Source organism: Anopheles ziemanni, chromosome 3 (genome assembly GCF_943734765.1).
Source record: "Anopheles ziemanni chromosome 3, idAnoZiCoDA_A2_x.2, whole genome shotgun sequence".
Lineage (NCBI taxonomy): Eukaryota > Metazoa > Arthropoda > Insecta > Diptera > Culicidae > Anopheles > Anopheles ziemanni.
The window spans coordinates 36,117,765-36,131,799 of record NC_080706.1 but is presented as its reverse complement, the minus strand read 5'-3'; the positions used below and the strand labels follow the sequence as shown (position 1 = coordinate 36,131,799).

The following is a 14,035-nucleotide window of genomic DNA, read 5'->3' as shown; positions in this document are numbered from 1 at the left end:
ATCTCCCTTCAACCTTATTTCTTCAATCAAACTATTGTCCATCAGAACTGTACGGCTTCTATTTAAAAGTATCAAGCTCAACAAATGAATGGTTCGTATTTGTATGGATTGTATGGATAAGTATGAACATAGATTATTCAGAGCTAAACCAAAACCTTGTTATCAAGGGTGATTTCACGATGTTTTCACGATACAAACTGATTTGTTATAGAATATCATAACAGTTAAAAATATAATTTTCCAAAAGTTCGCTCAATTTTCCTTTGTAGATGTCTCCAATATTGCTCCATTGAGTTAAAAGCGATATTTTGTCTCTAATACCTTTTATTCGAAGTATTGTTATGGCGAGATTCATTCGCGGATTAGGATGAAATTACTAAACAATTTATCCAATTTACAGAGCCTGAGAGCAACAGGGGTTACACTCTTCAGCAAAGGATAAAGGTTTCTACGCAAACACTTTTTTCAACTAGTTAACGTTTCATGAAAATCTGCTAAGAACGTATAATCGTACATGCTCTAATATATCTAATATATAATAGTAGCAAGCTAAAATCGGACATCGTTGAATTTTCAAACCAACGGTTCGTAGAGTTTGGTCGTACATGCAAAAATGAATTTGAACTGAGCCTTATTGCCAGAAACGATGTGGTATATTTGTAGAAACCAGTAAAATATTTTGTTGATGTATATATTTTCGGACTGTGCATTTGTCAATTGATTAATTCAATTAGTTTTTTTTATAAACATGACTTTAATTCATTGTCTTGTTGTAATGATGATTCGTCTTTTGATTGGGAAGAAATTAACGATTCAAAGAGGTCGATGAAAACTTGAGTGTGCCATAAGAATGATAAAAAGAAGAGCCCCACTTTAAACGGTTATTTAATTATTTCATCATATCAATTTGTTCAAATTAAATATAGTAATGTTGAATGCTAGAATTGGAAATAAATTCTAATAAAGATTGAAAAGAATCGAACAGGTCGGCCAGATACGGAGGAACTAGATAGAGATGCTCGATAGAGTTGAGAATAATATGCTGACAAGAGCTACGCTATGCTGCACGTTGAATTAGTTGGCACGTCGCTTGATGGAAACTTTTCCTCGGCGTAGGTGAGAAAGAAAGATGCGCACCTTTTGGCCGTCTGATGTTTTCTTCACGCAAATGCCATCGACGCCAATCGCTGATATATTCCCCGAGAATCGAGAAATGTCTTTTCCTTCGACATATACTGGTTGACCACGGTGAAACCAACGGCGTTCATACCACAGCTTACCATCCTCGATGCGTGTCTCACTCAAAGGTTGCTGCTGCTGCTGCTGCAAGGATGAAGGCGCCTGTGTTCGAGAGCTGGATGGCTGTGTATGGGAACTTTGGTTCTGGAAGATAAGGAAAGAAAAGCATTCAATTACATGAACAATGTACCGTAACACATTAAACGCATTTCAGTGCAGCGCAATATTGCTTACTGTTTGAGATCCGCTTGCGTACACATCTGATGTAGAAGCTCCGTTCTGATCGGAACACGGTTGACCACTAGCATAACCCGAACCGCCAGAGTTTCCACTCGAGCTGTGCGCCGACGTGGAAGGATTAATTCCACTTGGACCTGCTCCGCTACTGGTCGAAGCACCCTCGTTTATACCGTGCTGCTCCGAACGCCCGGAATAGGAAGGTTTGCCACGAAGTACGAGCTTTAGATCATGTTCGATCTCTTTTTCGTCTAGCAGAAAAACGAGCTGGCTGGTGGACGGTTTGCGCCGCTTCTCTGGCACCGGAAGCGGCTCGTTCGGACGACGACGCAATTTTCGTGAGACGGTTGGCTTAACATCGATCGAGTCGCCACTCAATTCCATCGTGGCATGCTCTTGCTCGACCATCTTCTTCCGATCCTCCCAGACGGCAATCAACGTCTCCTTAAGCTCCGCTGCCTTTTCCTCAAACTCCTTTTCGGCTGCCGCAATTTCATTCGCACATTCTCGTTCGGCGCACTGGAGCATGTAGTCTCGGTGCAATTCGTTGAGCATCAAACGGTCTTCTAGTTCCACCGTTAGTGTCTCGACGCGGCGCAGGTAATCGGGGTGCTTTCCCATCTTCAAAAGGTCCATCTGATGCATCAAGTTGGCTAGTTTGTCCTGGTACATCTGCTCTTTTATCTCCATTCGTTCGTCCATCGTGCGCTGGTTCATCGACGATCCTAACTCCGTCTCGCTAGCCTCTTCCGTATCTAAAGAATGTAAAATCCATGGTCAGTTTAAAGTATGAAGCAACCACTTTATAACGTACCTTCCCCACTGTCGTATTCATTGTCCTCAGACAGATATGCCTCATATTCGTGCTCGGTGTTTTCTTCTGGACCTTCTTCCAGCGTCGATCGCTGATTGGAAGACATGTTTTAGCTGCGATCACAACGCTTAATCTTTTGTACAGTAAATCAGGTAAAATATTCTTTGACAAACGGCACGCTGGTGCGATATGCCTGCGTTGGGTAAACTATCGCACGTCCATCTGCTGTTCAACCGAGTACGTGATTGGCTGGAGCGAAACGTTCAAACCGCATCCGGTTTAGTACGTAAAAGGATAATACAGTCAGTATCCGACTTACGCGGATAATGGGGACCAGACAAAACCGCGTATCTCGAATTTCCGCGTAACTCGAATATTGCTGACACATAGTTTATACTAGGAGTTAAGAGATCGAGCTCTTGTGTACATGTATCATACAATATTCAAAATTTTGCAAGCGTATTCAAACAACATAAATTGCAACAAACGAAATAAAAGCGTAAGTTATGCAAATGTGTAATTTACATATTTATTCGTGTGGTTGTACATCTCAGGAATTTAAATCGATGTAGTAAACCCAATCTACTGTCAAATTTTGAAAACCGCGTATCTCCGTAACGACCTCTTTGGTCATGCCTGCCCGTTAAGGGCTTACGAGACTTGTTTTCCTGTTGTACGTGGATAGTCAGTCCTCTCGTCCAGGGGAGGGTCCGGTCTCAGTTGGGATTCGAACCCACACTATCCAAAAGGATAATACTATGCAGCTTTTAACACGTTCCGTACCGCGTCACCCAAATATGGGTGAACCCCTGGTCACAGCTTTGCGCAACCGCATGCGGTTGCGTTTTTTCCCATGGGAGAGATAGGAGCTGTCATGGGCTGTCACCGCAGACGCAAGACCTTGCGGTTTCTGTACTAAAAAATCAAACGAGTTTGATTCTTGCCGCAGACTCTTGCGTTTTGATATGTCAACAGTAAATTTTGTTCCTAGTAGACTTTAATGAGATTGTATGCTCATATAAGTGGTAAATTCAAACACTAAAGTATTATTTTTGGCAAAAACTTGTGCTCGTTTGACGGATCAAAAACGCAACCGCATGCGGTTGCGGAAAGCTGTGACCACAGGTTGACAGCAGTTTTAGTACAAATAAGTTTTTGACCCATAAATAAATGAAAATGCAACATAAAGATTATTGTAATATTTTATATAAATTTTTTGGAAGCTAAGTTTTTGCTTGGCCTTCGAAAACAATCGGTTTAACAAATATTATGAACAAATTGTAATTTGAAAAATTGTACTAAAAATTGTGCTAAAACGCTTGGTACGGAACGTGTTAACACTAGAATACATTGCTTTGGAAACTTGCCCGAATGCTTTTTTGGGGTCACTTTGACCCCTATTTTGAAAACGCTATAACTTCACTACTTTTTGAAGATTTTTCAAATCCGTGAACTGTTACGTTTCAGTATATTTATTGACTATCTTTCGGCGTTTTTAATTTTTTCATGTACCACTTCACCATTTCGCTGGCTCGGTGTATAGTAAAAAAGATCGATATGAGTCGAATTTTAATCCTTTTCAACTTTTATTCTTTCAAAACGTATCATGTAAATTAAAAAAAAAAGTGTGCGCTATGATGTTGATATATTAGACCACCCTTGAAAAATAATTTCATATTTTTTAATTAACAAATAACGCCACAAATCGATCTTAAAGATGTGGATTTTAACATTTTCCATAGGAAGTTTCCGTTCTGCGCTTTGTTCCGTTATTCCGTACGCGAGCGTTTCGAAGCGTTATGCGCGATGCGTTACTATGGGAATTGGCGTTATTTTTAATCTTTGCGGCCAATTTATGAAGTCATTTGTAATAGCAAAAATATGATTTTATTTTTGAAATGTTGCTCAACATACTAACTTTCTAGCGAACACTTTTTTTCTAGAATAAATTCAAAGATTTTGAATGAATAAAAGCTGAAAAAAACGCAATTTCGACCGTTTTTGCTATACACCGAGCTAGCGGAATTATGAAGAAATGCATCGAAAACCCAAAAACGTCAAAAGATAATCAACAAATATACTAAAAAGTAACAGTTTATGGATTTGAAAAATTTCCAAAAATAGTGAAGTTATAGCGTTTTACAAGTAGGGATCAAAATGACCCCTAAAAAGCATTCTAGGTATAGTCAAGTTGATTCTCGGAACTGGTCGAACAGAAAAATCGGAAAAAATCTTTTTGTTTTATATATAGCTTTGGATTTTAAGAAAAGCCTTTTTTTTGTAAAAATATTCAGCCGTTCTCGAGATATTAAAATCGAAATTTGCGTTGGGGTCAAAATGACCCCAATTTGGATTCTAGTGTTAAAGGGCAGCTTCCTAAACTCTACGATGTATGCCAACCGAAAATCATAATACAAGCTAAACGATGCCTTCGGCACGGTCCAAGTACGACGAAAAACGAAGAAATTTCTTCGAAACGTAAGCACTAATCGGAGAGAATTCCAGGAACTTACCGGATATCCTCCGGCTGGATGCTTTCCGTAAAACGCAGATTGTTTTGTTCCAGATTTGTTAGTTTGCGGCTGCGTTTGTTATATGCGTCCATCACTTCACCGTTCAGTCAACGTAGATTGAGATTCATGAGCCTGAATGAATTTGCTTCTGCGAATCATGAGCTATATGGGCTCTTGCATGTTGTGATTCTATAAATTTGAAAAGAAAATTGAATCTGCTCAAATTCATGAAGGTCCCCGCGACAACCGGGGACCTACAACAGCCGAGTAGAACATCGGTTAGAAAACAGGCCCATGAGAGCCGAGGCACGCTCTCGAGTGCATGGGTTTGAATTCCAACCAAGACCAGGCCTTCCACTATGCGAGAGGACAGACTACCCAAGCACACAGGGAAAACGTCTAGTATGCCTTTCCAGGGTAGACAAGACGGTCGTAACGGTTATATGATTCGTCAGTGATTATGAATCTTTGTTGTGAAATTCATTAATCTCCATAGATTCATGAATCTTTTTGGATTCGTTGGTAAAAGATTCAAACTACTGATTCGTCGAGAGAATCATAAGACCCAACTCTAATCGCACATGGATCTCTCGAACAAGCGATATTTAGAACATGGGTTCAATAGTCATTTTAGAAGAATGTTGTGGAACGATTAAAATTTTTTAAGTTTTGGTCACAGAGTTGATAATTTACTACGTGTTTTGTTTTTTTTTTTTTTAAATCATACATAAACATGTTATGCTTGATAGAGTCTGATAAATCACCTAATGCCACGTAACAAATCAAAATGTAATTAATCTGATAGAATGGCAGTGCGTACTAAAAAATTAGTACAAACTTCAGTTCCTCTGAAAATATTATTTATGCAGTTTTTATCAAACATAAGAACAATTTCATACAATAACACAGTAAATGTTCCTTTTCTGTGTAAATATTCACATCATGTACAGTAAACTGTTCAATAGTAATTGTTTTCTCCATATGGAATAGTACCTTGGTTAGAGAAGGATCCTTCGTATATATCGTATATCGATGTACGAGTATAATAGTTTGTTGATTATATTTCGTTCTATTCCACGTGTCTTGTTAATTGCAAATTATTTGGAATTCGAATGTTTCAAGAGGTGAAACTTTTGGATTAATTGTTAAAGTATTGAATATTGTTTATCCAACGGTCCAATTAAACATAAACTCCTGCGAGGTGAATATCTCTTTGCGTATACACCACTTGTCAAAAAAAGTATAAAAACGGACTATCTGTCACTTTGTAATAATAAATGATTCTGAAGTCAGAAACGCAGCGGACAGCAGAAAACTAAACGCAACGCTAGGTAGAAAATAAAAACACCGTCGTAATGGCTGGTCTGGTCCAGGACTGTTTCTCCATTGGGAGCACGGTGGAGTGTACAACCTGCTACAACGCTAACATCGAGGGCGAGGTGCTGGCATTCGACCAGCAAACGAAGATGCTCATACTAAGTATCCTTTTCAAAGAGGCGTGAAAGTAAACTACGGCAAAAAATGGTTGCACGTTCCAGCTACACACTGGTCGTTTGCATACGTTCTCGACAACTACGGTGCGGGTGGTTTCCCGTGTTTGTTCCTTCATACGGAATGCTCCAAACCGCTTTCTTTATTGCTTTGTTTCGATTCCCTCCGTAAGTTTCCTTAGCTAGCTTTCTCAACCCCCAAACAGAATGCCCGTCGGCTAGTAATTCTTCAAAACTGAATGACGTTTATATCGTCAACCTGGCGATGTGCAGCGATGTCCAGGTGAAAAAGGAAGCATGCAAATCTCCGGAGCCACCATTATCGTTAAACCTGCAGCGTGTAAGTGTTTTGATGCTTGTATTACACACCAGCCCATTGCTTGTGCAATGCTGTTTTTGTCTAGTGCTAGCAAAGAGTATGCACTTCGGGGTACCAAAGTTGATCTTCACATCCAAGAAGTTCCTTCAAAAGCATTTCGAAAGAGTTCGTTCCGTTTGGCACGCTGCAATTAACTTTTGCTACCCTTCGCTTTCAGCTGAGCACCAGGGCTAGAAATCAGGTGGAACAGAAAAAGTGTCAGTTTTCTGCGCTTGCTGCCGGCGTCAGCCCAGAAGGCCAGAACCTCTTTATGGCTATTGCACGCACTATCTCTCAGGTAGGTGTTCGCACCGGGTATTTGCCGGGAAATTCCATTCTGCCAAAAGCAGCAATATAGAGCTTTCTTCAAACACGGTTATTCGCATAGTGATTTAGGTTCATAGGATTTTTACTTACACATTGCTTTTCTGCCCACATTTTTGTTGTAGGTCACCTGGTCTGGTCCAAACATTGTGGTTTTCAAAGACGTCACGATAACACCTCCATATAAAGTAGACAACGTGAATGGTCCCCCGGACCGACAGCTAAGCTACGTGAAGAAAATTGTAAGTAGCGCCCCACGATTCGCGACCAGCTTTCCAATGGCCTTTCTAGCTAATAATGTTCTCCGCCCGTTACCCCATTTCTGCACAATCAGGTGGAAAAACATTCGGACGATCAAGCCGGCATCACTAAAAGCACATCGGCCGACATCGCTGCCAACTGATTCGGGCGAAAGAGGAATGCGTGGCACCATGGAGTGAATAGGGGTGGGGGATGGTGGTAGCCAGGCGAGAACGCAGAGAGTTTACGTTTGTTCGAATGTGGTACTTGTAAAAGCCCCGGACGGACTGTGTGCTTGCGTGATGAATGCAGGTGGATAGGATCACGGTATGGTTATGCGATTAGAGAAGAATAGATCGAGTAAAATCACGAAAACACGGTGAACGGTGAGCTATACATGGATATAGTTTTAAATTACAATTTTAACCATATCCGAAGCCGAAGTTTCTTAGGAGAAACTCCGCTCGAAGGACCCCATGGGAATGGTGCGCTTGGTAAGTTTTATGCAATTATGTTATAGTTTTTATTTCGATGGCGTGATCACCCTGAATAGTAGTAAACGTCATTATTTTATCAGCGCTTATAAAGTCTCTTCTTTGAACTCATAGTTAAAATTATATTTAGGCCGGTTTTATGTTACTGGATTCATTCCATTCCTGGAAATCGTAGGCAAATCATAGGCCGTAGGTTGTTAAATAAGTTGGATATAATTCGAGCAGGTATTAATCAACCGTCTTTGCATAAACAACAGGTAAGAATAAAAAACATACCATTTTTTCTTGGGTAGGTCACAAAATCAAATGAAACATAAACACGCTGTATGTTAATTATTTTTAAATTTTCATCAATTTTTTTATTTGGCATTTTCACCGTTTGCTCTCATTTTATTATTTTGTTTAAGTTTATTTCAAACTGTGCATAAATTTCCGTCTCGCGTTTCCTTGTCCGATCGCACCGGATCTTTGAATAAATAATAATACATCATAAATACTTAGCATATGCTCGAAGCCTTTGTGACTATTTACACTCGGTTTGAATTTGCTGGAAATCGGCATGAATTTTGGTCGATTCTGGAAGGTCTTCTGCCGGGTAAAAGATTACCTTGGTAGCAACTCTAACATCTATTGTTTAAAAACTTGAACCATTGTGAGTTCAACGAAAAGGCAGTTTACGCATAAACGATCGGCATATTCATTGCAAGAGACTTGCACTTCGTACCTGCTCTATCAATAGGTATAAAGGATGTTGATGAAAGGTTTTCGTTGCTTAACTTACTAATTTGCTTACTTTAAAAACAGTTTGTCCCCTAGTGGCCTCTACCAAAACTTTTTCACACCAAATATGCTGCCCATTAGATCGCGATCGAGGAAACTGAACCCGGTGTAGTCCGGTGAATCACCCTGATCGTTATCCTGCACACTGCCACTGTCCGCCCCACCATCGTCATCGTCGTCTTCATCATCATCTTCGTCGTCATCATCTGAAAATGGAGAGAGTGAGAATGAATAAGCACGATAACAAAATTTCACTAAATTATGCAAATTGCCCCGTTTGAATATGGCAGCCTGAACTGTCTTCCCCCCGCACGGTGCCACTCACCAAGTCCAAATCCAAACAACTCTTCCTCCTCGTCCTCGTCGTCCTCGTCCTCCTCATCGGCCACATCGATGTCGTCGACCGGTGGTAGCGGTTCCGGATCCATAACGGAAAGTCCGCGAGGTCCAAATTTGAAGCAGGAAACTCGCAGTACCGCCTCCACCTCGTCGTCCGCCCGCAGCTCCAGCCCGAGGCATGCCTTGAATCCTTCGTTTGCCTTCCGCGAGATACCGTAGACGCGGCCACAGAATCGATTATAGCCACCGGGAAGTGGTAGACAAACCGGTGTCGCTCTCCTGGCTGCGAATGTGCGCAGAGAAATGCAAAATAATAAGCATCGCTATCGCAGGGATGAAACCCTATCCGGTTTCCTTCCCTCCCCCGCCTTACCGGAGATAACGCGGTTCACGATCATTCGATCGGCAAACTTTACTCCGACCGACATCCGGTCACCGTCCAGGTACTGTATGACGGCACAACCCGGGCCCTTGACCGGGAAGAGTGGCACGTCGATGTCCCGGCAGCAGTTACACTCGTATGCCGTGCACCGACAGTACCGATTAATGATGCTCGAGTCGTCCATGTTGACCACCGTCGCTTCGCTGACCGTTTCCTGCGGAACCACGTTCGATTCTTCCAGCACCTCGTTCACCACTTCCGGGCTGGCCACTTCATCCTCGATTTCGTTCGTTTCTGTACTTTCTGGCAGCGCTTCGCTACCGGCATCCTGCTGGGTTTCGGACGCCGACACGTCCTCGTAGGTATCGACAACGTTTTGCTTTTGTTGACCCAACTTACTGCCACCGGGAATGAGGTTCGATGCAATGCCTATCAATGGAATGGCAATTATGTTTATTTGTAGAAAAAAAATTACATATTTTAAGATGCTTACTGTCAAGCTTTCGTGCGGTAGATAGGTGAAGAACCGCGCATAGTATGCCTATGGTCCACAAATTCAACAAAACCCGCATGTTATATCCTTTAAGATTAACTGTCGAAGATGAGGATGAAATAGTAAAACATTATATTCAAACGAAAAACAAAATCATAAAATCTTTGCAAAACGTTAGTGAAAATGGGTAACGAACGAAATGAATTCACATCACACATTCCAACCGGTCACAACACCCGATCGAACTCGATCGATAGGATCGATTCTGTTGCCGTTGGCCCACTCGCCGTACCAACAAAAAGAGGTCACATATACGCATAATGTTTTCTTTTCGAAACTTTCACGAAATTTACGAACCCATTCCAACCCACCCTCGCTGCGTGTATGACGTTGGTGGTGTCATTTCTCGCTAGGGTGTTTGGAACCGCGACATGAGTATTTTCATTCAGTGCAAATACTTAACATTCGTAGCCACGGGTGCAAGTTTCAAGTCGAATAACTGAGACAATTTATCTAATGCTAATCTTAAGAAATTAGATTAATGATCACACACAAGCTCGTAAACTATGTTCAAATGAGACAACGCAGTCAAGAAAACGGTTCCGGTAATTGGTGGTTGGAAAGTAAAATTAGCAACTTAGCAGCTTAACTTACTTAGCTGTAAAAGGTATATGTTTACCGCTAATCGACGCCAACCACCCGAGGGGCAGAGTCTAGCTGGAGCCACTAAATGCTTTTCAAATCTGCGAATGATCTGAATTCTAAATGAACGAGCCAATGATCACAGTTATGTTCGGTAATTGGATCGTTCGGCAAAATGTTAGCGAGAGAAAGAGCCGGGCCCGTTAGACCGTTAAGGGAAGCGCAACCAAAATCATAAAAGAAGCCCAGATTAACTTCCCGGTGTTGTCCAGAAACAAGAGCGCAGCGGATTGACTTCGTCGAAACCGTTGGCTCGGTTAGTTTTGGATTGATTGGCTATATGTTGTTAATTAGAGCGTGTACTTGAGATTTAAATATGGCATACAGTTTAATGGGCTATAATTAATAAGAGACAAAAAGATGGGATTATTTACAAGTTATGTGAAATTTGAAACCATGCGTAATTTAAAAGTTGAGACCTCATAATCACGCTTTAAACCATGCCTATTTAAACGATGCTGTAGGAAATTACTTTTTAAATTTTAAATTTAAAATAAGAATTTTTTTTCTGCTGTGAAACTTAAGCAATGAGGGGTTTGTGGGTATAAAGTATGCTCTCATGAAACTAAGTTTTGTAGGAGAAGATAAATTTCTCTTTAAAAAATAATCCAAAAGTTGCACTTCTTCTTGGTATTACAACCGTCTTTGGTCAAGTCCTTAATGGGTTTTTCTAACATTTTCCCTTTGTGTACGGGGATAGGCAATCTTCTCGTACAGGGGAGAACCCGGTGTCGGTTGGGACTCGAACTCCAAAAGTTACATACACATTTATTATTTCAAATGTACCATTGAATGTAATTAATGTTATTGAAAATAACTGTGAGTTGAGGAGAGTTTTATTTCATGTGTTTGCGTGAGGTTTAAAGATTTCATTTAATTTATTTTTTTTTTATTAACACAGACTACGTAAGGTAATTTTATATGCCTCAACATGGTTAAAATGAGCAATTTTTTAAAATGGTTTTTGAGTCACGTGGATAATTTTCTGCCTCTATTCCGAACGGAAAAGGAAATCTTAACGCAGGAAATTCGTCATTTTTAGCTTGTGGCTTTCAAAAGCTTAATCTAGCAAAATAGGAGAACCGAAAGCAAATTAAGATCCCGACATATGGTGAATGGAAGAACATAATCGGTTACTTTCTGCGAGCAATCAATTTTATCACTTCGTTGTGAATCGATTCATTCTACATTACCGTAGCAGAATGTTTTGGCATTCGTTTACAGATGAGAAAAGAAAAAAGATGCAGTTCTGAAACGAAATTAGGCCGTTCTCACATAACATCCGCTTCACTGCCATTCCATTGTTGGCAACGTGCAAACACGAACAAGAAACTCGCTTCATTAATTCTTCCAATAACCGTTAAGAAGGCATACACCGTTAATTTTGCACCGGGGACGCGTTCCGCTCATCACTAAGAACAACTTTAAGAATAGGCCTTAAACACGAACTGCACAAAGAGTTAATGGTGTCACCAAATAACACTTGAACCATTGCGCAAACGGAACGAATCAAATTTGTTGATTTGGAATGGATGTTGTCCAATCTTTCTTTGTGCAGCTGTTGATTTATTAGATTTTAATTCTCTAATTTTGTTACACTTAATCTTATTGTAAACTTTTTAATACGGTAGCGTATGAAGTTTAAAAAAAATGTCCACAGTAGTTTTAAAGAATGTCCCAAGAAAACCCACTGGACCTCGGCGCCGCACAACACTCCGCTAAGAATAAACTCCACTCGAAGGAAAAAATACACCTTTACTCCGTACCTTTGCTCGTCGAAGTCTCGCGATCGTCTGAGCAGATGATCGGAAGAAAGCGGCCCATGACACAATTTTTGCCCATTCTCCATTCGGATAGTCGGCGGTTTTTCATCCCCCACTCTACCGGATCTTCCGGCCTGTCCACCCTCCGTTGGGGTTTCCTTCGGTTCGATTGGCTCGTTTGTTTGTTTCTTCTCCCAGCGACCACGTTGATCTCCCCTTCGTAGCGGCAACGCGCGTTGCGATTCTAACGGTGTTCTTTATCTCTTTCTTTGCGCCATTCCTTCATTACCATCATCTTGATCGCGCCTTCAAAGAAAGCATGCACAAAACACACAAACGATCTTTCGCGGTTAAAGCTTCTTTGGGAAGCGGGAGCGAAGGAAACGCAAGATCAATCATCCAGCGTAACAGGTGTGGGATAAGAATTATGATCGTGTGTTTTTTTCGTTTTTGAACCACAGCAAGCAGCGCCTCAGAAGATCACGTGTGTTGCTTGGATATTGACCGTTGGGAATTCCCAGACTCTTATCGTTAAGAAAATAGAAACGAAAAGTCTCACATCATTCACGCAAGTGTGAACGAACGCATTATGGTTCACGGTTAACGATCAATCAGTTTTTCGATATCGATCGATGCACCATCGAATTGGGCCAAAACGAAAATTCGTGCTGGCATTTGCTGGGAATCCAACGATGGGAAGCATGCACGCACCACACCAGAAGCTCCCATCCAAGGGGGTAAAATGTGTCAATTTCACGTGTACGTTTTGTACGGCCGGGGACAGTTTCTTTATGTTTTGTTTACTTGCTGTTGGCGGCCGTGAGGGGGAATGTCGCGAGGAAGCCAAAGCTTTCACTAGCGAAAGGTTCCCCGACATCCGCGAGGTTTGGGACGGTGGGTTTGGTTGGTTCTACTTTCGGCGAGGGTTTACAGCCAGGGGGGGTGGGGGGGGGGGGAGGGGGGGGGGCAGGGTAAATGGTTGGCGCTTTCCATACTGAAATTTTGTACGAGCATACATGGTGCATTTTTCGCTAAGTATGGAATTTTGAAAGGGAATTCCTTTGAGTAGATGCCTCATTTTTTTACAGATGCAGGCATATGAACTTTCGCTATCGTCGCCATTTTAGCATATGACTGTAAAATAATCGGTAGTTACAGGAATTTTTTTTTTTTACTATCGCCTGATTATAACCAGGTTCAACTTTTTTTACTACGATTATCGAAACGAATTGCCAGGGGTTGTGAATTTGTTACAGATCTGCAATGGATCACACAGTTGGACGAAATTCGAACGTTGAACTCGTTAAGTTTGGATTTGGGATTGCAAATGATGATGATAAGACAGTCGAGAAGGTCGCAGGTAGCTCAAGATATAAAATATAGTTCATCAAACACTGAGCGTGGAAACTAGGGCATTACTCTCCAGAACATTCACATCCAACTCTACTCCATTCGTCAACGGTCACCATCCATCACACAAAGAGGTACAACTTAGATTTCCCAACTTGCAAGAGGGGACCATTTTTCGGACTAAGGTACGTATTTTCGTATTGTTTTAGTTAACACCGCCAATTACCAGTGGTTCATAATGTGATGATACTAATCAACACTACTAAAGGGCCCAATCTTGACTCTTGGATACAACGGTCCCGAACACTCCCTACGAAAGGTAAATCGCCGAGTCCTCCTGAACAGCTGTTTTCAAAATCATCTTGGTTTTATGCATGATCTAGCTATCCATAAAAGTATTCATTTTGCGCCTTCTGCCTTTGCAATCGCACCACTCGTGCGAAAGTTGTTTGTTTCAAGTCTTTTCCCAAACCGCTGCTTTTCTGTTTTTTTTTTCTCGATACCCCTTTTTGATTTG

The 14,035-nt window shown here is 41.2% G+C and overlaps 4 protein-coding genes across 4 annotated transcripts in view; 1 reads left to right on the top strand and 3 right to left on the bottom strand.

The window, feature by feature from the left end:
- Positions 1-14,035, bottom strand: part of LOC131289364 (protein Pixie) — a 369,862-nt gene that overhangs the window by 2,346 nt on the left and 353,481 nt on the right. The window lies entirely within an intron of this gene.
- On the bottom strand, positions 1,062-2,396 carry LOC131284658 (sin3 histone deacetylase corepressor complex component SDS3-like). The gene is made up of 3 exons (XM_058313522.1): positions 2,291-2,396; positions 1,474-2,231; positions 1,062-1,341 (listed from the first exon to the last, which is right to left on the bottom strand). The coding sequence occupies exons 1-3, from the start codon at positions 2,394-2,396 to the stop codon at positions 1,075-1,077; spliced, it is 1,131 nt and encodes a 376-aa protein (XP_058169505.1). The 3' UTR covers positions 1,062-1,074.
- LOC131289377 (protein LSM12 homolog A) lies at positions 6,096-7,757 on the top strand. The gene is made up of 5 exons (XM_058318613.1): positions 6,096-6,282; positions 6,500-6,633; positions 6,830-6,949; positions 7,101-7,217; positions 7,310-7,757. The coding sequence occupies exons 1-5, from the start codon at positions 6,159-6,161 to the stop codon at positions 7,376-7,378; spliced, it is 564 nt and encodes a 187-aa protein (XP_058174596.1). The 5' UTR covers positions 6,096-6,158; the 3' UTR covers positions 7,379-7,757.
- LOC131289373 (uncharacterized) lies at positions 8,532-9,782 on the bottom strand. Its single transcript, XM_058318608.1, has 4 exons — positions 9,704-9,782; positions 9,202-9,639; positions 8,815-9,111; positions 8,532-8,695 (listed from the first exon to the last, which is right to left on the bottom strand). The coding sequence occupies exons 1-4, from the start codon at positions 9,780-9,782 to the stop codon at positions 8,532-8,534; spliced, it is 978 nt and encodes a 325-aa protein (XP_058174591.1).